We start from the raw sequence: 24,611 nt of genomic DNA, 5'->3' as shown, positions 1-24,611 counted from the left end.
ACTTTTTGGGCTCCTGTGTTTTAAAAATATTAATTTATGGCAAGACTTTTAACCTGGTGTTTTAATTAACCTAATCTTGGCTACTGTATTCAACTGATAAATAAAATATTGGTTATGTTATATTGTGTAACTGTGTTTTAAAAAAATTCTAAAATTTTATTTCTGTTTATTTATGTCAACAGAACTTGCTTGAAAATGCTGTCGCTCTCGCCAAACAATTTGAAGAGTTAGAAAAAGTCCAGCCCAACAAAAGTGATTTACATCATGGTATGAACATTGAAAGCACCATGCGGACTATGAGGTAAATTTGTTGCCTGTTTAAATTTTTTACTTAATTTGTTAAAAATAAGAAAAATGGGAATTTATTTTTAAAAAATATTTATTGTATTTTTTCAATTGTAACAATTCTAAATGTTTATTGTAAAAAATCTAATTAAAGTAAAGATATGCGGAAACTATGGGATAGGTAGGTATTTGCTAGTGTGTTATAACTATTTATGTATTCCAAGAATATTAATTATAAATATCAAAGTTTTGATTACATTTCATTTATTATAGATATAACGTGAGAAGACATTCACATTTCAAGTTATGTATTTTAAGCTGAACATTTCAAGTTGTATATTTCAAGTTACATTCATACCAATTTATTTTAATACAGACTTGCTACATCCATTGACTGTGTATCACGTGAAGCTCATGATACGTTTTCACGAGTTCATGACTTGGCTCCAATTGCTGAAAAGTTTGCGGACAAACTTGGGTACTTAGAAACCTGGCTCACAGATTTTGTGTTTCTGGATAAAGTTGCTGGGAAGGAAAGAATTGAACTGGAGGTAAAACTGTCTTTAAATTCATTTATATTCATTTCATATGTATGGAAAATCATTATCAAATCCATGTCAAGCAACCCATTTATTTATGTCATTTTTGAATTCACAATAAAAAGTAAGGTCGTTAAACCCATTTATATTGTTTATATTACATTTCTTTTAAAGCATTAAAACACTTTCTTGGTGTAACTTTTTTAATGGATATGGAATGTCTGTTTGCTTTCCTTTTCAACAATCACTCAGGTAGCTACCTTTTTACTTGTTATCCTTTTTGAGATTCCCATTATTAAAATTTCAATACAAAATTGGAGTAAAGACACAATATTAGCTTATTTCAAACTATGCTTTATACAAATAGCGACAACATCTAACTGGATGTTGATTTACTTCAGGGGAAGATAGAAAGTTGCAGAGCAAGATTGCAAGCATTTAAAGCATATGCTGGGACCATTGACCATGTTAACATGCTATCATGTGAGTTACCTTTAGCAGCACCACACATCAAACGCTTGCAAGAACTTAACCTAAAGTGGAAGGAAAGCTTGAAGAAGACTGTTGTAGAGTAAGTAGCGTTGTGTTTATATGTTTAAATAAATCGAATACAGGCGTAGTTGTATTATTATTGCTTATGGGTCATGATATTTAAAGCTCTGAAAACTACTTGCAACAACATGTTTGGTCCAACACCGTGGCATAGTGGTTAGCGCGCCTGCCTGGAACTTATTACCAAGGCTCGACACTGCTACCATAATGGGGTATGTGTCCTTGAGCAAGACACTTAACGGCAATTGCTCCAACCCAGTGGTCACTAATGGGTTGTCCAAATTATCAGCAATACATAAAAAAAATAATAATAATTACCCACAAAGTAACATACATGGTAACTCGTAAGCTGGCACGAGGTGTTAAACCCATGATTAACAGCTGTCGTTTTCCGGCCGCGCGAGGATAAAGTAAGTTACATTCATTCATTCAACAAGCAGCCGATTATTACCGATTTCACAGTTGTAGTTGTTTTGTGATGAAGAGTTATTGAAGGCTAATAGTTAAAACCTCTTTCTGTAATTCAAAGTCACTGCGTTGGATTTTTTGTTAATGCTGAAATAAAATTCGGTGTGTGGTATACATGGTTTCAACAGAGTGTTGACTTTAAAATTGCTGCAAACCTAATGTTAAAAAAAAATAAATCCTAAAAAACCAATCAACAACAAAGTTACATATCTGGTAACTCGTAAGTGGACATGTAGTGTATGAAACAAAACACCTGTTTTATAAAGACTGCCATTGCCCCGTCCCACTAGGATAAATAAGCTACATTCATTCAAGCAAGAAATTCTGTTCAGGTTTGCTGATGTCCAGCATGCATTAACTGAGGTGTTGGAATTTGAAGATAAATGTGAGAACTGGATGTTGTTTGTGGCTCAAAGTGAAAGAAGTTTGGTCGCTGATGTTGCATGCTCATATGAGGGGCTGCTGGAACAAGCAAGGTGGGGAAACTTGTTGGTTGTTGTGGTATGGTACTGACTTGTTGAAGTTTAAAATGCTCTTAGGTTTTTTACTAAATAAAATATATTTTTTTGGTATAAAATTTTCGTTCTTCTGCTACCAGACACAATGTAATAATTATTTTTTGTTTCTTTGGTATTTAAAATTTTATTTTATTCCAAGGTTGTATCTCCTATTAGGTCATTATTATGTTTAAAATAGCTCTGTTTCTTTACTACATCAGGAATTGGCAAATGGCAGATGAAACATTAGAATAAAATAATGTTTTCAAATGTCTGGTAGAAAAATAAAAGAAATTTTCACCAACTACTCATTTCTTATTTAGTAAAAAAGTTAAACATCTCAGGCTTTATTAATAAATTATCTTTTTAGGTTCTTTTAATTTTAAAATGAATGTTTTAAAAGAGATCTGTTTTACATAAATTTAATCACTTTGAATATCTTGTACAGGTCGTATGATTTGTTGTTAATTGAGAGCGGGGCAAGACAACAGTTATTAAGATCTATCATTCAAAGTGGAAATGGACAAATAAGAAGTGGAGCCATGCATCAAAGGTAAAGAAAACAAATTTGTATTTTTGAAATGAACTATTGTAAACTTTAGTGACACATTCTTTGCAAATAACATAGTTAAAAACGTTTTAATATTGTTAGTTTAAAAATGAAAGTTTTGATTGATTTTTTTAAATAAAAATTTTTCAACAATTTTCTGATTTTATTTTTAGTGAGGAAATCTCTCAGAAGTTAAGTGGGTTGGAATCCCAGTGGATATCAGTTTTAATCAAAGCCAGACAACGGAAATCAGTTGTCCATTCATCACTACAAGTATGGGGTGATTATGAAGGGAAATGTAGAAAGGCACAATGTTGGCTTGTTGATGTCAATCTTGAAATGCAACCACACTCCATTAATACTCTCAAGTGCAACCTATTTAAACTAGAGGTAGGGTATAAGTAGTTATCAAACTTGTAAAATAATCACCCACAAAGTTACATACCTGGTAACTTGTATGCGAGCACGAGCTGTATGTAACATAACACCCGTGTTATAATTCCGGTATTTTTTGGCCACACGAGGAGAAATAATTACTTTTATTCAAAGCACTTTTATTACTTGTATGCATTGGTAAAATATTCTTATCTCCCAAAAATAAAGTTTGACTGTCGAACAACCAGAAAAAAAAGTAATTTAAATCAGGTCGCAATTAGTTTTATCGGCAGACCGAATACCACTCATGTTTTCTATTCATTCATATTGTGTATCTATTCTATTCTAATTTTTGTATATAGGTGAGGTCTTTGAAGACCTAGGATTTATGCCAGAGTTGGCCCATCGCCCCAAACACCTTTGTGTTAACCATCTTATACTATTTTTTAACTGCATTGATACCGAAATAAAAACCCTACTTTAAATACACAGGACACAGATGAAAAGATAAAGCGATCCACTAATGAAGTATTAGAATCAAGTCGTGAAGTGGTTGGCTTGGTAACTGGTGAAGCTCATTCAAGATTTTGTAGAGAAGTTACTTCAAAACAACATAAACTGAATGAACGAACCAAAGCAATTAAAATTCAAAGGTTGGTAGCATGTGTGTTTTGTAGCGATTGGCTATCTTGTAAAACTGCTTAGTTCAGTTTCATTTGTTATTAACAAGAACAACATACCTATATAAGTGTTCCCAACAACTTAAATATACCTCTTCCTGAGCATTTAAAATAACCACCCACAAAGTTACATACATGGTCACTCGTCAGCTGGCACGAGGTATATGAAACAGAACACCCATGTTATAACAATTGTCATGGCCCCTTCATGCGAGGATAAATAGGTTATATACGTGATAACTGGTAAGCGGGCACGAGGTATATGAAACAGAACACCCCTGGTATAACAACTGTCCCTTCACGCAAAGAATAACTTTCATTTAAACATCTTGTACTACTACTAAATATTTTTTTTAATTTTTTCAAGAAACGTACCATTAATAATTTAATTATAATGAACTTCTTGATATAAAAGATAAGTTTTTATGACACCAATTATATACATTTTTTTCTTGTTATGTAAAAACAATGTCAAAGCTTTTTTTTGACACCATTTATATTTTAGGAGGCAAATATTGGACTTCTTGATGGTTTGGAATGATTGTGAGTACGGGGTTGACGAAGTGATGGAGTTGATGAGGGAGACAAGAGAGTTGCTGCTTGGGAAGATTCCTTCAGAGCATGAGAACCTCCATGGGGACCTCATTAAGTGCAGGGATCGGGAGATCATGTTTGAGATGGGGCAAGTTAAGTTGGATCGTATTCGCTCTTGGATGAAGAAGATCAAGGAAGAGATGAAAGGTCCGGATGTAAAGTTGCTGCAGGAGAGAGTTACCTTGGCAACCACTTTGTGGAACGAACTTCTACAACAAACAACAGACAGGAAGAAATTTGTTGATAGTTGGTAAGAATTTGAAGCAAAGAGATTGTGTTTTAAGTTGTGGTATTTAAAACCTTTTTCAAATAAAATGGAAATTAAAACAGTTAGAAAATATAAAAAGAAATACATATTGTACCCGTTATGTCCAGTATAGTGAACCTTGCCTAGGACCACATCTGGTCTAAGCCACACTCGTCTGTTTAAGCAGGGTTGACTGTATTATTATGCCAATGCATAGTAGGTTAGGATAAGATGGTTCATGTTTTCAATCTTTTTATTGTCTGTTCGGTAGTAAACAAAAATGTTTATAGAGAGAATTATGTAATTGTATCCTCACGGCTCTAAAACAGTGTCAAAATTGTTAAAAACCTGATCAGGAAATACAAGATATTGGGTGCTAACGGTATACATATTACCCCACAGTACTATATATGTATTTAGATTAAATTAGGCTGCGTGTAACATTGTTGTTCGTTTCAGCCTAACAGAATGGAATCAGTTTGACGACCGATATCATGAGCTGTGTGATTGGTTGTGTGGAATAGAGGCAAAGGTTTCCATGGCAACAGATGGTTCAATTAACGACTTGATTGGGGAGTTACAACAGGTAAGATATTGGTCATTAATATTAGAACCAAAGTGTCCCCGGTTCAAGCTCGACGGCGGTACTAGCACTGATAGGCGTATGTGTTCTTGGGCAAGACACTTAACGGACATTGGTCCAACCCAGCGGTCACTAATGGGTTGTCCAAATTATAAGCCAATAAAGCCATATTAAAAACCAAATCATACACAAAGGTGAAAAGAGCGGTAACTCGTAAGCACACGAGGATAAAAAACATGATGCAAAATAACACGCATCTGAGTGCGATGCGGTGTCACTACACCAGTCGCACAAAGGACTAAAATGGGCTTTCCGGGTGTTGGGGTAATGGGGCAAATGTGGCCTAAATCCCAGGTCTTTGACAAGGACCTCACCCATGAAGAATAAAAATAATCCATTGATAATATAAATGTTTTTTTGTCAATACTGGGGTGACACACACCATTAACGCAGGTGTCAAACCTAGGGTGGCAAGGTATGCATGCCTACCCTGGAGTTATTCACTGCATTATTCATTAAATATTACAACCAATAAGTTTATTTTTTTACATGAATGCCCATCTAACTTCCCTTGTACCCTCTCTATTATTCTAAACTCTCTTAAGCGGGCATGTGGTGTATGGGACAGAACACCTATGTTATAACGACTGTCTCTTTAAGGATAAATAAGTTAAACTCATTCATCCTGTTCCTGTTATGTAGTATATTATTTTAAATACCTTTAATCAGACATACCTTGATGATATGACTGAGAAGAGAGAAACGTTGATGAACCTCGCTTCAAAGCTGGATGGGCCCAATACTGGATCGGCAAGCGGTCGAAAGGAAAGCGATAAAGTGGAAGAAAAGTTAAAGAAGATAAATACGAGGTGGAAGTTTCTGGAAACTATGGTTCATGCAAGGTAAGTCATCAACGTTTATTTATATTTTAATGGGATTGATGGGAGAATAAGTTTTGTTAGTTGAGCCTGAAAGAGTATTATAAAGTTTTATATTACGAAAATTTTGTGTAAAGTTGATATAGTAGAGTGGGGAAGATGGGACACCTTTTTATTCGATTTTCTTGTGCTATCTGGTAGTAGCAGGGAGCAATCAAATAATTTTAAACCGTATCACCACGACCCCCATAGACCGTTATTAATTTTTTAAAACACGATCAGGATAATCGGATATTATGTGCTAAAGGTGTTCTATCTTACTCACACATACCGTTTCCTTGGTCGCACGTGGACGGAAAAACACGTAAAATGTCCCCCATCACTATCTTTAGTAGGCCGTGGTCCCATCAGCATTTACAACGGTTTATTTATCAAGTTTTACAGGAATAGGATTAGTCAGCGGTTAAATAATAGAGAAATAAGGAGAGAACCAACCTAGGAGAGATAAGAGAGAGGACGAATATACATAGGAAAACAACTAGGAGGGCGACATGGCAGTTATCGCTAAAACGATAAAGACACTCGTGTACACTTTTCCATAACCGAACCGCAAATAGACTGGTGTTGGGATAGTTCGTCAGTCGTTTAGTATAAAATACTGTATCGACCATTACCAATAGTTTTAAGTAATAAGACAGCATCGGACCTGATTAAAGCAATGTTTTGTGCTAATTACGTGCTTTTATATATGAACGTTTTTTTTTAATTCCAATGATATGCAAGACTTGATTTTAGCTGAAAGAAATGTGACTTAAGCCTTGAGAGTTAGGAACTGAGATATTATTATAGGAAGGAGGAAATTATTAGACAGAAGACAAACAACAAAGAGAGAAGAGTTTTCATGAACGAAAACGTATATTAAGACTTCATTTCTAAAGTTAGAAAGTAAACGTGTTTCATATACGTAGCTCGGATTGACACAAGTTCATGCTTTTATGCGTATTGCTATTCCTTATACATATGCTTTTTTGTGCGTGTGAATTTCTGGGTCGTTCTACTCGCGTATCTACATCAATGATTGCTTATCGCGGAAATCGCGAAACGTAACTGCAATGCCTGGAGCCAAACCAAACCCCTTGCTGTTTAAACGCTGCAGCTGTGTGTCTTTCGTTGCGAAAATGTTGCGTATATAAGCGTGTTGTGGTCCGTAGTAAACCTGTTTATACAAGGGTGAACCGAGCTACGTGTTGTTGTGGGTGAGAGGAATAAGCGAGACGTTTAGCTATTGTGATTAACGAAACCAGCTTCAAGACAATTTCGTTAGTTAATTCCAACTAAAATCTATTCGTCACTCTTAAAAACGTGATAGCAATGTAATCATGTATTTGGGACATTCTATTTAAGACGGTTTTGATGGTGTCGTGATATATTTGTTCCGGCTGTTGAATTCACTTTTCAAATGACAGTTAGAAAATTTACTTATTAAACAAAAACAACAGAAAATAGTGTTAAGCCAAGATTGTGATAAATTTTCCCAAATTTTGTTAACAGAAACTAATTTAAGCATTAGTTGAAATGTCTGATCAAACTCAAGCGGTTGATGCGGAAAAAATTGCCCGACAGCGTGCACACGAGTACGCACATACCTTCTCCGCAGAACAGAAGGAAAAACTGGAAAACTACAAAGCGTGGGCGACTGATTACAACACAGACGTAACGGCATTGGAGTATTCTGCACCTAAACACTGCGTAGACTTAATCCTTAACGCTGTAAACAAACGTTCAGATATTTCAATGAATTCTTCCGTTGTGGACTTCTGCTGTGGAACAGGACTTGTAGAGAATCGACTTCGCTCGGTTGGATTTACAGGCCCAATAGACGGAGTTGATGGTTCGGACGCCATGTTGGATCTGACTGATGGTGTTTACAGAAACACATTTTGTCAATTTCTGGATCCGGGAAAAAATCTGCCGGAAGTGCTGTCGTCTTCACAGTACGACGTGGCCGTGATGGCCGGTGGTTTCGGGCCGGCGCAAGTCGACGCGGGTTGCTTAAAACACCTTATCAATGCGATAAAAATCGGCGGGGTCTGCATTTTTAGCACAAGAACCAACCGTTGCAATTCGGAATTTTCGAAGAAGCTTGACATTGAACTGACGAAGTATGTGCATAGTGACGTCATAGTTATAGATGAGCTACGTAATATTGATAAATTTGAACTCTCATCCTTTCCGGAAGAAATGAAAGAAACAAGATACATTCCTGGTGTCGCGTATTGCCTATTGAAGTTAAAACCTATTACGGAAGAAACATAATTTGATTTTACTGGTTACCAATAAATACAATTCGTTTATATTATTCATCGTACTTTATATAACTATGAAACCATATCTTCACGACTCTAAATGAGTGTTGGTAATTATTAAAACACGATCTAGGAAAGATATGATTTAGGTTCTAACGGTAACCGTCTTACCCCACAGTGGTATACATAACTATATCCTCACGACTCTAAAAGAGCGCTGTTACTAGATTAGGTAATATAGATATTATGTGCCAACGGCATTCGTCTTACTTCACAGTACTAAAAAAAAGTAACTGTATGTTCGCTGTTTCCAGTATGTACATAAAAAAAAAATAAAAAAAATACTTGGGTGTTTTTATTGTAAAATATCACAGTGTATTTTATTCCGCTAAGTGGTGCCAGTGAGCCATACATTTTAAGACTAGGTAATTACTGTTATGCAGACGGTGTTATCAAGCATTGCTAAATTATGTATTCATATTATTTGAGCGGTTCTCATGCCTGTGTAAAACGTACATGGTGATTCGCATTTGCGTATTGAAATAAACGAATAACAACATAATTTATGAGTTATATACAATAGAAAATTGTTTAAAACAAAACACAAAAAAACAAAAAATGTTCTATCATAAAAGTTTAATTACATCTAATTTTTAAGTTACATCATCAGACTAATATCTTTCAGTGTATTTTAAAAAATCTCAATTTAATAAATATTTTTTGTCCCATTTAGTAGTAATTATAGAATATATATATACAGAATTATAAAACCGTATCCTCGCAACTCTAAAAGGCCGTTGTTAATTGTTCAAAACAGGTTCAGAAACTATGAGATTTATTTGCTAACGGTATTCATCTTACCCCACAGTACTATACCATACACGCACTACCTACAACGCGTGTTGTTGTTATACCATTCCATATACATTACGTAATCGCATACCTTTACTCCCATTGGTGGAAAAAGGCGCCAAGATATTGAAATAGAAACGAACCCAAAAAATCTTAATTATTTAGTTATTAAGTAAAAATGGTGAATTTAAAGAATAAAAACCTGATGTTTCAAAACCTCGGCACATTTGATACAATTTAAAAAATAAATAGTCTTTTAATGTACCCCTTATGTCAATCAACAAACGATATATTTGTTTTTGCACTATTTGCCAATCAAGCCACATTGTCAACCAAAACCCCGATACTATTTGTACACTCAGTAGATATAACATCTAATACAGGTTATTAATTTATAGAGCAAAGAAAATATCCGAAACGGTCTCAGCTGTCACTCAACTCGACTCGAGTATGAACAACTTACGTGATTGGTTGAACGAAGTTGAAACGTCACTCGCGGAACCAGTTGCGCATGACAGGTGTACAAACGATGACATCAAAGCTCGGCTGCATGAACAGCAGGTACATATAGTATGGTACTGTGGGGTAAGATGGGACACCTTTAGCACATAATATCTAAATATGCTGATCGTATTTTTAACAATTAACAACGTTCTATGGGAGTCGTAAGAATATGTTTTTTTAATTCTTTGAATGTTCTTTGTTTACTACCAAAATTGGACGAGAAAATAGAATGAAAGGTGTTCCACCTATCCCCATCTTACTATATCATTATTATGAGATAGCGGTATAGTATTTGATGTCATGTAGTAAGGTTTGGTTGCGAGTTTTCTAGGTATGTTAACGGAAATGATGTTACAACTGCGTAATCAACGCGTCTTTTTAGAAAATTGCTTTTGCCCTTTTAGCTGATATGCAGAAATATCATTAACGTATCAGTGCGATTTTGAAAGAGGGTTCAAAGTGAGAAGCAGTTGTTATTTGTGTCTTGTGACGTCAAGCTCTAGTCTTAACTACGGGATATCAGCTTGTTTCGCGCCTCAGCGTTTTCGAAGAAGGTTTTTCTCCCCTGAGAACGCTGCCTATCGATTGGTCTCGAGAGAGAGTTGCACAGATTCAAACAACTGCCTGCATTAAAGGCAGGGAGGTTTTATTAGTTTAGTTTTCAAAAATGCAGCTAAAGATATGTACAGTTAATAAGGTGTAGAAACTAGCTAGATGGAAAGTAAGAGTGTAATGCTTGTAAAGAAAACATGTATTATTTTGTTTTAGTTGTAAACAGAGATATATTGAGTTTTGCCCTGGGAAGTAAATATAAAGCCGCAAAATTGATCTTACAATAATCTAGTACCGAGACTATTGAATTCCTCTGACCTATTTATCCCCATACATGGTTGAGTGGAATGTTTAAACTTTAATTCAAACTTGTGCGCCTGTTTATCGCTTGAGTGGTTTAGGGGTGACGTCATCGCTATGTGAGACTACGAAGTTAGTTCCCAGGGCACAAGGTCTCTGTGGTCGAAGGGTCAGTTAAGATTAGTTACAACATAGGCTAATGATTCTGTTTATTTATCAAACATAAGTACGATTCCCAGCCAAATTGGTTCTTTAAACCAGGCAGTGGAGTTAGCACCCGCTGTGCCGTTTCAGTTGAATCACAGTTGTTAAAAAACGAAAACAATTATTGAATTTGCGCTTTGCCGGGCGAACAGTTGTCTTGAATGTAGGAAATGTAGCGTCTATAGCTGGATTATCGTCAGTAAATCAGGCGATAGCAGTCACAGTATACGTTGGTCAGTAAGCAGTTCGGATTAACCATCAATAAACAAACCACGACTTAAAGCAACCAAATAAATAATTTATGTCCTTTTACAACCGTTGACCAATCCATGAAACACGTTTGTAACGTTTTGTGTTAATTTCGCCCCAAGGCTCGTCTGCCTTTTTAAACAAAACCTGGCATCCTCGGAATGTTATTAACCTTTTGTTTGATTGAAATTGCGTTAGACGTATGTTTGGTGTTTAAAACATTATGTGATGTCAATTCGAAAAAATATTCGCGCTTCTAACCCATAAGTTTGAGATGTAAATTATATTAGAAGCGCTTTGTAGAAAAATGGCCAAAATGTATTTATTATAGCAATATACTTAGTAGTTCATATGCAGCCCTATATAAACGAGACTCGCGTGTAAACGCTGCATCATAGCTTCCGTTTCTGTCATTTGTGTATTGTGACGTAACAAGTTGATCATAACACGTGGTACAGTCGAGCGCGTCGTATTTCGAATATTCGTGTTTTATGTTAGTATTATCATTTTAAAAAAATTGCTTGAAAAACAGACCGTCGAGTATACTATTGTACAGAATGAGGTTTCCAGCTACTTTTATACGTTTTATACGTTTTAGCCCAAAATATACAACTTATTTATCGATGTCTATAGAACGTATACAGGTGTTTGTTAGCAGTCGATGTTCACTGTGTGTTTTTATATATTTACTAACATGTTCAGTCCGGAGTATTACGACAAGCAAGCAGATTACATTGGTTCATTACACGAAGCTCTAGACGTCGCGATAAACAATGGACAGGAGCTGCCTCTGGATCCGAACGCTGCGTTAAAGATTTGTGGCAGTTGTAAGAAACCACAGCTTTTTCTCGCTAATACGAATCAAGAGCCACACACCCCGACACGCCACTTGTCTTTCGACCAATCAGAAGCGGGTGATGACGTCACTAAACCACGTCAGGGAGGCACCTACGTCACAGCTGTGATGAACACTTTACTTACTACTAGATCGCCGAATTCAAAATACTCGGATTCGTGTTCTAGTTGTATGAACGACGACGACGAAGAACTAATGGACCTTAACAAGACCTTGCCCGCGTCTTTTTCACCAAACCAAAATTTTAAACGTCGCCCCTCAATGCGGGCCGAGAGGTCAATGCTGTCGTCATCAAGAGCCCGGAAATACAGAGGCCCTGGGTTCCAGGTCTCGCCAACGCGCATGCGTCCTCGGCTGCACACTGCAGCGTCTACTTTGTCGCGTTCAGCGTTGAGTTCGTACAAATATTTAATCAACGATGAAGCAAATCAACACGACTCTGTTTCAAGCATAAATGACAATAAAGATACCAGCATGGACGACATTCCTGGCCGAAAGAACGTCAAGAAATCACACGAAATGTATTACAGTCTCTCCCCACTTCTTCTAGCGGGCTCACTATCACCACCAAGCGATAAAATATCGGGCCCTGAAACTCCTAAAGGGATTCCAATTGAAAGTAAAATACCGGAAGTAATTACCGATGGAGAAATGGTGGATGGAAACGAACCGTTGAAACTTGAGCATTTGGAAAGCCGTAAAAAGTCATCAGACGAAATAAGTTGCGTGAGTGACACCTCAACAGCGACGTCAAGTGGTGCTCAACTCGAATATTTCTCAGTTATAACGAAAACCAAGAAAGGGCTCTCCGATAAAACAGCGCCGCGACAACTTGAAAAACCGCAGCCCGTTGATGAAGCAATATCCCAAGACTCTGTTTTCTCAAATAACGCCGATGGAAAGTCAACCATGCCTCGTCCTAGCCATCCAAAAATTATGGGAATCAAATCTATGACGAAATCCGGTAATACATTCAACGTCTCCTCCGTTAGCGTTACCGCTCAGCGACCTCACTCCACGCCTATATGCGGTAACGTAACCCATAACTTGAAACCTACAGAACTCACGGATTCAATGTACAGTCAAGCAGAACCTGGCCTGCTTTCGTTTTCAAACTTTTTTGATATCGGTGACGTAAACACTTATGACGTCAACGCGTATGACGTCACAGACGAAGTGGACACGGAAATGGTTGATTCGGATGACTTCATGAAAGAAGGATATTGTAACTGTAGCTTCTGCAACAATAACGAGGATATGTTCGCCTCCACACAAGCAGATATACATGGTGATGTCAAACACGACCCATCATCGTTCCGGACACCAGGGCATCATCACTGTAAACGATCGGATCCTCATCTTTATGATCCTCCGCTGCTGCGGGAGGACTTATCTCCAACTCCAGAAGAGAAGAAGCAAATAAAGATCAGTCCTCAATATAAAGAAGTCCTCACTCTGTTTTGTCAGTGTAGCTTCACACAAGACGAGGTTGAATTTAGTTCAATCCTATTATTAAACTTTTAAGTACCGTTATGGAATAAAGCAATGAGAATCATGATAACATATTTAACGACAGTAGTTATAACACAGTATGTTCTGTTTAATGCATTTCGTGCCCGCTTACGAGTTACCACGTATGTAACTTTGTGAGTAACTATTTTGGGGAGATTTTTATTTAGTGTTAAGTATCTTAACTACAGAAACACGGTGAAATCGTCGAACGTTACTTACACATCTGTTCGTTCCAGGGCCTCCAGGAAGACATAGAGAAGCACAGCACCGGTGTCGCTTCGGTTCTCAATCTTTGTGAAGTTCTGTTGCATGACGCCGATGCTTGCTCGACAGATGGCGACAAAGAGTCGATCACCGAGGCAACGAAAAGTCTTGATCGCAGATGGAGAAATATTTGCGCCTTGTCTATGGAACGCAGACTTCAGTAAGTCTATGAGTACTATGACCTTCCCAATTTTCCTTCAATAACAAAATAAAATTCAAGTTAAATTGTTAGGACAAATGTTGCACTTTTTACATCGGCAGTTTTTACCCCTTAAAGGTGGCTGTACACAGTATCCGGAATTCGTCCGTTTTGTCTGTTTTGTCCAGATTTCGCTGCCGCATGCGGAATTGGACACGGGTTTGCAATTGCATACGGCTTCAAATGCGAATTCGCACGTCGGATACCGTGTACAGCCACCTTTGTAGTGTGTTTTCGTTGTTTCAATTAATTTGATCTTCGCTGCTTTATACAAAGCATAGAACTTATAACATACTGCTTGTGAAGGTTAGTTACACAACATTTTCCCCGCAGGATTGAAGACACTCAGCGTCTTTGGCAAAAATTTCTCGCCGATTTCGCTCGCTTCTCTGATTGGTTAAAATCTTGTGAAGAAACTGCTTCTCGTCCTTGCACTGACCACGTGACCTACGCGGTGGCGCGTGACGAACTCCGATCATTCGAGGTGATTATTATGTTCTTACTTTTTTGGTGCTTTATTTCCAAACTAACTTACATCGTTTATTTTTAAAAAGTAAATTTTGCCGTGTTCTAACAACTGTCTTTTTGCTGCTGTTTCCCTTCTCCCTGTTGCATTAACTATAATATGACATTCGTTACTGTGTATTTGAAGATATAAATACAAATTCATGTTCTCTTATAAGCTATACTGACGAACACGATATTTTAAATAATCCGATCTCTGTTGCTGTATTCCGAGAGATAAATATAATCCATATTCGCATTTTCCCAGAATTTCCAGCGGCAAGTTCATGAAGGATTGACTCAATTAGAGTTGATTAACAAGCAATACAGAAGATTGGCAAGGGAGAATAGAACGGACACGAGCAACCAACTACGACTCATGGTATGTATGTTGTTTAACGGAATATCTGTTATGTGATAGTGCTGTGTAGGGATATGCGTGATATGTGTATTTTGTGCAATAAGAAGGAAAGTGCATTACCACATAGATGTGTTGATTAGTATATGGGTATATTCCGGTGGGATGATAGGGCAATCATGGTCCGAATCTGGCACTCCAAACAGGCACTACTTAAAAGGTGTCTATGGTCGCACATTACCCACTGTTTGGGGTAATGGGTCAATCCTGGCCTAAATCCTTGGACCCATTGCGTGCCACACTGCGAGACCTCGCCCACATAAATTATAGACTACAGTGCAGTAAGAATGGAGAGTGTTACTACACGCAATAATGAGCTCATTAGTACAGGAGCATGAGTGCATATGGTTGTACGCTACACTGAAATTTCTAAAAAAAGGTGATTTTTAATTCGGATTTTTAAAGTCTAGCTATTTAAAGTTTTACAACATTAACAAGTATGTATATTATTCTGTTATCGTCTGTTGTATTTTGCGCAGGTGTATGAAGGCAACACACGATGGGACGCTCTCTCTCGCCGAATCTCGTGTGTTCTACGTCGACTCAAGCACGCCATCGAACGGCGAGAATTATTTGAGACTCTGCGTGAATCGTTGTTGGTTTGGCTCACAGAGATGGATTTACAACTCACAAACTTGGAACATTTCAGTCCAAAAATCGAGAATGCAGATAAACTGAAGCAAATAAAAGTAAGCAGTTAATTTTTTGTATATATTGTTGTTGTCAGGAATATTATATGTTTGGTAAAATCACTCTACTATAGTTTTTGTGCTATTAAGTCAAAGTGACATTTTCCCTGATGAGGACAATTAACATATAAATGTCAAAAGAGCTGTTTTATAAAACATTGATGCGCGTGTATTGTAAAACGACTCTTAAATGCTTTCGTTTCGGTACCGACCTCCCGACGTTCTATATACAGGTCGTCTTCATCAGGGTGAATGACACCAAGAAGCGTAAAATACTGCGCAAAATCATGTCTGATACGTTTTAAACAATCTAGTCCCTAAAACGTAGGTACGAAAATAAATGGGAAGAAAGCTATTTCACAAAACAACTGTTTTCATGTTTAATTTGCTTGTATAATGTGCGTACCTCATTTCAACGCATTAAGTGCTAATATGCGCTATGATAATCCAGTTTACACCAGATCCGCTTCGATGCTATCAAACAAATCCAATTTATCTACCCGTTTCATTGAAGCAATTTTATTATTAGGTCGCGTTGATAATTATCGTTCGACTGTTTGGACGCTTTCGTTGCGTCATAGTTAAGTGATTGTTCGCTCGGTTGGAAGTTTACTGTCTTATAAGCGCCCTGCGCCTTCGAGTTTCGCTTTATTAAGAGAGTTGGTGTTATATTTCATGCGTGGCCATGTGTGTGTTGCCAGCAACTTGGTAGTATGGTGTAATCCTCTCGTGTTGGTAGTTTTTGTATTGGATTTGGTAAATATTCTGTTACTTTTGCTACCAGGCTTAATTTAAATAATCTTTTAGCGGCTCATCTGGTATATAACGTAGTCTAGTGTATGAAATGGACGTCAACGTCGCTAATTGTAGTATAGTAGTTAGTGGTGTACGTTATAAGCCCTGCAGGTATCTAGTTAGAAGGGATTGTTATTAAAAGTAAGCGGGTTCGCATTCAACCTTTGTTTTGTTATTCAGAGAAGAAAGCAAATGAGTATTTGGACGAAATTTAGTAATTTGAATATTTCGTCTCAAAATTATTTCGGTCCGTAAAGGTCGACAATTTGATTGTAGCGTTTGTGTGTGACGTCAGGAGAGTTTTTAATTGGCCACAAACAGTTGTTGTTGTGGTTTGTGACATAGAGGAAACTTTTGGCTAATCATAAGGATCGTATTCCTTTATATAGTGTGGCGGAACTACGCCTACAATAGTTAAGCATTGATGGCCGATATATAGTTGTGTTTACTCACTAGCAAGGTATAGTTGTGTCTGAGGTGTCTTGTTAACCTGTCGCCTTTATCGCTTTGTATATAAGTTGGAGCTACTATAGGGAATGTATAGTAAGGTGGGGAAGATGGGACGCCTTTAGCACATAATATCTAAACATTGTGAACGTGTTTTAAACAATTAACAACGGTCTATGGGAGTGGTGAAGATACGGTTTTATAATTCATTGAATGTTCTTTGTTAACTACCAAATTGGACTAGAAAATAGAATGAAAAGGTGTCCCATCTTCCCCTAACCTACTACATTGTTGTGTATATCAGCAGCAACGTAATTCTGTGTTGGAGGGTCGTTTTGTATACTTGTTGCCTTGATCGCTTTATATCATAATTCCCGCCCAACGGTTCCGCACCGGTATTGTTTGGTTAGCGATGCCAAAAGGCGTGAAAACCAGCGCTATATATTATTGCGTCGTAAATATATCGTCTCGTCGCTTAATGTCATGAAAATTGCGCGATTTTGATCAAATAGAAAGTTGATGGTCGAATGAGACGCCCTTTACGTGTATTAGCACACGTAGGGAAGGCTATTGTTGTGTTACTCGCCCATTGTTACCAGCAGAAAATTAGTCAAGTTAGCTGACTTCTATGTACATTACATTACCGCCATTATAACGCAGGTAGAATAGGCTTTGTGGGTTTTGGTTTTTAAAATGTTCGATCCCGATAATATTGACAGTTTGTTAGGTGAATTTATGGTGAGTTTCGATGTCCGTTTGTGTAAGGTAGTTCTGTTGTAACTTATATATATTTGGTGTTTTCGTTCCAGGTGTTCAAGAAACGCATCGACGATCGCATTTCGTTGCTCATTAATTTGGATGAAAGGGGAAAACTTTTGCTCCAAGGCGGGGAAGAACAAGACTGTGTGAAATTAGAAGAAGAACTGAACGATTTCCACGAGTATTGTTTGCAAGTCTTCATTAGGTTGGATCGCTATTACAGAAGATTGCTGCGCGTATCGGTAAGTGCATTACTGAACTTATAAAATATTGTATATATTAAGTTTACCTGTGTTACTGTTGTTGGTGGGAACCATAAGGGTTTTGTAGCAGTTTTGGGCATGATCATTGAGGTAAGATGGATACTGTGTATATAGTACTTGGGGTAGGGTGGATTACCGTGAGCCCATAACATCCCATATTTGGTCGTGTTTTGAACAAATAACAACGCTATTTTAGAGTCGCATGGTTACGGTAATAGATTTCTCTGAGTATTCCTCTTTTGTCCATAAAATAGGACGATAAAATAGAAAAAACCTAAACCATCTTACCCCAACCTACTATATATGAAATAGTTACATATTTATAAAAGCTAAATTACAGAATATGCAATTAATGGCATTTATAATTAAACCTATATAAAGAGAATATTAGCCTCTGATTTAAATATTTTGATTTTCTGTCACAGGACGATTCTGAATACAAAAATTCCCTCTACCACGACATGGAGATGCAGGAATTATCATGGTGGGCTGGTGGAAGCAGTGAGGTTCTAGACTTACCTGGTGATTCACCATCACCTGAACTAACCAGCAGTAGAAAATCGAAGAAGCAAAATGGAAGGTAACATTGCATTTGATGTGGTTTATTTTGCATTGTAATTAATGCGATTTAAACAAGCATAGTAGGTTGGGTAGGAGGGCCCATGATTACATTCTCTTTTTGGTAGTAAACAAAATATTTACAGAATGATATAACCGTTTTTTTTATGGGTTGCTCAACAGTAACAATGACACCTCTCCAATGCAGTGGTTACTCCATGGTGTCCTTGCAAACAGATTTACACCATTATTTATGGGCAATGAATTTAACACAAACATTCTACCTAATTTCAGAACTCTAAAAACCTCTTTAAAAAAGCGGTAAGTGTTACGAAAACAAAAATTGATGATAATTGTTTATTGCAGACTTACCCCTGGAAGCATGGGGTCACTGGAATGGGACGATTATGACATGAGTAGATCTGAGATCGAAACCAAGATTGCTAACGGTGAAATGACAGATGATGATTCAATACCAGGTAACATGGTTGTTAATATATTATCTTAATAGTTGGTACATTGTAGCAACTAAAGTAAATACATAGGCTATAGTTAGTTGAAGTAAAACGGTTCATCTTTTCATGTTTTCTCGTCCCGATTGGTAGTAAAGAAAGAATATTTATAGAATCATATAACCGTATCCTCACGACTCTAAAAGAGCGTTGTTAATTGTTATAAACAAGATCAGGAAACATGGGATATTTTGTGCTAATGGTATCCCATCTTACCACACAGTTCTGTACCTATCTTCTTTAATAGAAACGATGAGGCGATGCTATTGTAATTTGTGGGACATGGGTTTTCATTATTTTGTTCTTGGAGTTTTGTGCAGAAATCTATTGTAGTATTTGTGGTTTTTAAATTGTGGTTTTTGAATTAAATTTATCTTTTTTTAGAATTATCCCCGTTTGAAACAAGAGATACAACGATACCGGTCAAACAATCTCCATTATCATCTGCCAATACGTCACAACAGGTAATTGTTGCGTCATAATATACCTACGTTGTTATATTGAGCCCGCTTTGTTATAAATAACAAATATTGTATTTTCAGATTGACAAGACGTCTAAAAGAAGCAACGCAGTCGACATAAGAGACCTAGACACCGGTGAGTCACTCAGTTAACTTCCTATGAGAATAAAAGGGAGTATATTGGCATATTGCCGAAGTGTATTGAACATTTTGAAGGGCATTACAAACAATATTGTACTAGTTTATTAATATGCAAGCATTCATTACTCAGTTTGATAAAACCAACAATTTATGGTATAAAGTATTTTTATCTTCTTGTCTTTCTCGTTTTAGATACTCGTCATAAGAAACCAAGAACCAGCGAGAAAATGTCGGAAACGCAACGTCAGCAACTCAATAACGACCTTGAAGACGTTCTCTCATGGCTCATTAATGTGAAGTGTGACGTCACAGAAAATGGCGATTACATCACCATTCGCGACTTGGAACAAAAATTATCTGATCTAAAAGTAAATTCAAAGCTTTGTTTAGTTGACAATATAATTTTGATCTTAAATGAATGCCATTTATTTATCCTCGCATGCCAGGGAAACGGCAGTTGCTATAACACGGTTGTTCTGTTTCATACACCTCGTCGCCTGGTTACGGTTATATATTTTTGTATTCTTTTATTTACTATACGAAATATGACGATAAAGAAAAAAGAAAAAATGTTCAATCTTAACCCAACCTACTATAAAAGCATTATTTTCACTTTTATAGCTAAATTACGAGATAAGATATAAATATCTTTTATATTTGCATATTTTTCTCTTACGAGTTACCACGTGTAGGCAATTATTTCAGGGATATTTTTATTTTTATGGCTGATAATTCAATACAACCCATAATAGACCACTGGGCTGGAACAATTGCGTCTTGCCCAAGAACATACACCCACAATTGTGGTAGCATCGAGCCTCGAACCCGTCCTACAGCTTCTTAAAACTTATGTTTTACAGGATCTCCAGAAGCAAATCGAGGTTCGCAAACCAATCGTTCTCTCCATTAACTTGGTGACGTCACCATACTCAACATCCGAGGAAGACGGAGACGAGTTGAAGACGAAACTGCGTCGTATGAACGAAGGATGGGAGGAGGTGGAGAAGTCTGTGCTTGATTGGAAACGATCTCTTCAACGATGTTTCGTCCGATCTAAGGTAGGAAAGGAATTTGTATTATTTGGATTCGTAAATGAGTAACAGTCAATACATTCATCTGGCACACTTTTTATCTGACATGTATAAAGAAGTGAAATAGGCAGCGTAATAAAAAACACAAGGTCCCATGTTAAATACTCCTTGTAATTAGAAATTCAAATACTCAAAAACAATAAGCAATAGACTAAAATCAAGTATAACAAATGGTATAAAATAAACGATATATTTTTTGCCTAAATGACATTGTCAGTCTCTTATTCAAATAGACTTAGAAATACTGCGTTTGGAATATCATCATCATAATGTTTCTCGCAGGCATTCCGAAGCGATGTGCAGAAAATACAAGAGCGAGTGAAAGATTTAAGTCGGAGAAGAGACGACTTGGTTGCAGTGGTGAAAACATGGGAGTCTCCGTTATCTGCACCATTTTCCACACTTCGTAAAACTCATCGAGACTTGGTGCAAATCCGCATTGAAATACTTGAAGACAGAGCGCAGGTTTGTATTAAAACAGGTCTTCTCGAATGACACACGAACGTCGGAAATACACTATGTTTTATACCAGATGAGCCGTTAAAACATATTTACATTGGTAACAGAAGTAACATCATATTTAACGATTAAGGTATTTTGGTTGGGGTTTAATGTGTTAATCTAAAGTATTGCTGCCGGGAATATTACATTTGTTTCCCAAAACCTTTCTTTTGGTATTTATTTGCGTACTACATCGGTACTCCAGTAAACGTTTACTTATGTATCTATTCTTTAGGTCGCATCGCTACAGGATGTTTCCAATTTGCTCTTCGTCGACGCTCGTTACCGTGCCACTTCCTCACCACCGGTAGACGGCGCTGCTGAGGCCTGCGATAAATTAAACGATCTTGGTGCAAGCTTGAGGTCGTTGCTTGATCGTGTGGCAGATGACATCCAAGTTGCTGAAACAGCCCTGCAGCGTGAGCGACACCGAGCGGTAAGTTATTTAGACACGTCATTCAACACTTGGTTTGTTGTAAGCGGTTTTGATCGAGTGCCGCCTCCAGGCTTTGTTTGTATTGTGTGTGCGCGCGTGGTTTATCGAGAGTTGGTTGCTCAGTAGCGCGTCACTAAGCTAGAGAGGTACTTGTTGTGTAGTCGGTACAAGGCTATAGTTTGAATGGCAGGTTGTTTAATATTAAGTAGAGTAGCAAATAACATGAAATGATTTCTTTCAGAGAGATGAAGTTAGTTCAACTTCTGACGTAGATTCAATTGCAAGTGAAACATCGTTACATTCCTCAACACCCATTAAGCTTAAGATGCTTAGAAGAAAGGTGATTATCATGTAGGCGTGTTAACTTTTGTAGTGGTTTGATTTTATAATTGAACTAATTCACGTAATTTGGACGATTAGTGAAAAATAGTATCACAGTATTAACCTAGTTGAAAACTATTTGGATTTCGTGTTTAACGTTTATTTTGTTTCCCTCTTCTTTGCCTTTTTCCTTCGCACACTCTCTCGTGCACGAACACACGCCTTCTTCTCTTCTCTCTTCATCTCTAGGTGGAAACCAACGAAGCGGAAAGGTTAGTCAGATGATGTCGCCTGCTCTCAATGTCTTTTCTGTGAATCCGTTGAATGCCCGTGTTTTGGAATGTGAATGTTTTTTAAATTATCTACAAACCTTAATAAGAACTATTCAACAAGTCACACCAGTTCTTTACACCAAACGTCCAAATCCAAATTAAAACTGATTACCCCCCATACACTTCATACACTGCAAAGTTAAATTTAACCATAAAGCTAATCGGAAGAAGCCTTTAAGTTATCTAAACGGATAAGTAACATCCATTTACCACCCATGGCAAAATTATGGCATAAAAATATCACAAATAACAAAGTGGGATTCAGTATAATAGTAGGGTGGGGGAAGATGGGACACCTTTTTAATCCTTTTCTTGTCTCATAGTAAACAAAGAACATTCAAAGAGTTATAAAACTGTATCCTTACGCCCATAGGCAGTTGTTAACTGTTTAAAATAGAATTCGGATAGTATGAGCTAGAGGTTTCCCGTTTTCCCCAACCTACTGTATAAAACAAAGTGAATACTAATGACCTCAAATTTCAAACATAATGACCCATATGCCGTGTTCATTGTGCATGACAGCTAAAGAGCATTTCATTGCCCAGTTAATAACACGCTGGTCTGTATAACAATCAAGATAACATGACTGTTTTATCTGATTTCCTGTATGATTGTTTCTTTCTTTCGCATGCATTTGAATGAACGTTATAACGAGCGCGATATTGCGATGCCTGCATGCAATTTGCTTTGAATTAATAATATAAATTAATGTTATTGCATGATTACACATAACACGTATTATATGTCAAGTCGAACTATAAGATGACTGTTGGTCATTTTGCAGAAGCGGCTACACAGTTTTTAAATCAACGAGAATGGTTTATTGTTTTAAAACCATCACAAACACTTTGTTTTACTATGCTATTTATATTAACTATTTTTTCCATATTCTTACACTGTGTTAACTGTTGCAGCTCGGAAAAGGAAAATTCTAAAGACAACGCTGCAGTTACTGATCAAGCGTCGAATACTGACGTCACCATGCCATTACCACTAGCAACGAAATACAGGACAGTGACTGAATATACCGAACCAGACATCCACGTACTGTGCAAGCATACCTCCATCAAAAGTTCAACCGAAAACATTTTCTTGACAACTACAAACGAAACCGTTGATAGTGACGTCGAATCTGGATACGTAGAATATGACGTAGAATGTGAACTCCAAGTTGTACGGAACGCCGTCAATACAGCTTTCCAAACAACAACCGTAGATGCCGCACCCGTAGGCATAATTCCAAACAAAAATGGACAATCCTTTAAACCCCATAGTGGATTTGTCGCCAAACAAGATATTAAAGCCAAGTCCGATTTATTTTCGCGTGGCATCAAAGCGTCAATACCATTTTTTCTTTTCTTTTTGTTTCTATATTTTATACTGTGGCTAATTTCAGCATCTTGTATTTCCGACGACCGGACGATTTGTTTGCAACGTAACAATCTACATTATTCGTTAAGCCCAATGCTAACTTGGACTGACGGTCCACCCCCAACGTAATAATGTCTGGGCTATATCAGGGATGCATCATTTCCGTCCTTGCTAATTCAATTTGGAGTAATCACATAATTATTAAACGTACCTCTTATGTTTGTACTCATTATGTAGGTTAGTGTACAAACAGACTTTATTTTTGTTACTTTTCTTCAAGGTGCATCACCCCAGCACAAATTTGCACCAAAACTGTATAGGCGTAGGCAATATTACAGCTCGTATTTCTATATGTTAGATTTTGTAGATTTGTCATATTTTTTTTTCGATTGCCGGCCTTACGTTGATTGCCCGTAGCTGTACTGCACTTTCTACTGTTAATACTAAAGTGAATGTAACGAAATTATTTTTTATTAGGTTTAGTAATTCGCCTTTCATAAATACAACATTATTGGCTGCATTTTGTGTTTTTGAATGAATATCACGTATTTACCGGGGCAACGACGGTCGTTGCAACAGTGGTGTTCTGTTTCATACACTCCTTGCCCGCTTGCAAGTTATCACACAGTTGGTATAACACGAGTGTTATATATGTTTCATAAACCTCATGCCTGTTTACAAGCTACCACGTATGTAACTTTGTGGGTAATTAATTCAAGAGGAGTTTTTTATGTATCGCAATTGGGCGCGCGTGTGCCTCCATAGTTCCTACACTAACACTTAGTGTCTCTGTTTTTTTTTGCGGCGAACGGTTGTCATCTACTTTGCATTGTTAGGTTGTGCAAATAATGTATACGCGTTAAGCAGAGTCCGTATGTAAACATATAAACATGTTTATACACGGACTCTGGCGTTAAGCTATTGGTCGTAACTTGCACCCGAAGTGTAATGTTTAAAAAACGTTAA

At 37.1% G+C, this 24,611-nt stretch overlaps 2 protein-coding genes across 11 annotated transcripts in view; both read left to right on the top strand.

Moving 5' to 3' along the window:
- LOC149737456 (nesprin-1-like) overlaps positions 1–24,165 on the top strand; it is a 151,789-nt gene extending 127,624 nt beyond the window's left edge. For 9 of the 10 annotated variants that reach the window (XM_089875520.1, XM_089875518.1, XM_089875519.1 and 6 more), the window contains 27 exons: positions 183–301; positions 662–836; positions 1,226–1,395; positions 2,177–2,320; positions 2,790–2,894; positions 3,065–3,281; positions 3,759–3,919; positions 4,452–4,790; positions 5,247–5,373; positions 6,100–6,272; positions 9,805–9,967; positions 13,820–14,007; positions 14,380–14,530; positions 14,819–14,932; positions 15,448–15,657; positions 17,709–17,900; positions 18,347–18,501; positions 18,846–18,958; positions 19,376–19,455; positions 19,534–19,588; positions 19,786–19,961; positions 20,454–20,651; positions 20,967–21,149; positions 21,421–21,621; positions 21,863–21,961; positions 22,192–22,214; positions 23,189–24,165. In XM_089875520.1, coding sequence (XP_089731646.1) covers positions 183–301; positions 662–836; positions 1,226–1,395; positions 2,177–2,320; positions 2,790–2,894; positions 3,065–3,281; positions 3,759–3,919; positions 4,452–4,790; positions 5,247–5,373; positions 6,100–6,272; positions 9,805–9,967; positions 13,820–14,007; positions 14,380–14,530; positions 14,819–14,932; positions 15,448–15,657; positions 17,709–17,900; positions 18,347–18,501; positions 18,846–18,958; positions 19,376–19,455; positions 19,534–19,588; positions 19,786–19,961; positions 20,454–20,651; positions 20,967–21,149; positions 21,421–21,621; positions 21,863–21,961; positions 22,192–22,214; positions 23,189–23,774 — 4,617 coding nt within the window. In that variant the 3' untranslated portion in view covers positions 23,775–24,165. The remainder of the gene's footprint in view (positions 1–182; positions 302–661; positions 837–1,225; positions 1,396–2,176; positions 2,321–2,789; positions 2,895–3,064; positions 3,282–3,758; positions 3,920–4,451; positions 4,791–5,246; positions 5,374–6,099; positions 6,273–9,804; positions 9,968–13,819; positions 14,008–14,379; positions 14,531–14,818; positions 14,933–15,447; positions 15,658–17,708; positions 17,901–18,346; positions 18,502–18,845; positions 18,959–19,375; positions 19,456–19,533; positions 19,589–19,785; positions 19,962–20,453; positions 20,652–20,966; positions 21,150–21,420; positions 21,622–21,862; positions 21,962–22,191; positions 22,215–23,188) is intronic. The other variant, XM_089875524.1, reaches the window with a different exon arrangement.
- On the top strand, positions 7,563–8,607 carry LOC149737457 (methyltransferase-like protein 27). Its single transcript, XM_089874292.1, has one exon. The coding sequence runs from the start codon at positions 7,824–7,826 to the stop codon at positions 8,562–8,564; it is 741 nt and encodes a 246-aa protein (XP_089730418.1). The 5' UTR covers positions 7,563–7,823; the 3' UTR covers positions 8,565–8,607.
- Positions 24,166–24,611: the final 446 nt, after the last annotated feature.

Source organism: Ciona robusta, chromosome 3, assembly GCF_009617815.1.
Source record: "Ciona robusta chromosome 3, ASM961781v2".
NCBI classification, from domain to species: domain Eukaryota; kingdom Metazoa; phylum Chordata; class Ascidiacea; order Phlebobranchia; family Cionidae; genus Ciona; species Ciona robusta.
This window is presented reverse-complemented; position numbering and strand designations above follow the sequence as displayed.

What these genes read in the sequence shown, in the direction of transcription:
- LOC149737457 (XM_089874292.1), top strand. Translation starts at nt 7,824, where the DNA reads ATGTCTGATCAAACTCAAGCGGTTGATGCGGAAAAAATTGCCCGACAG.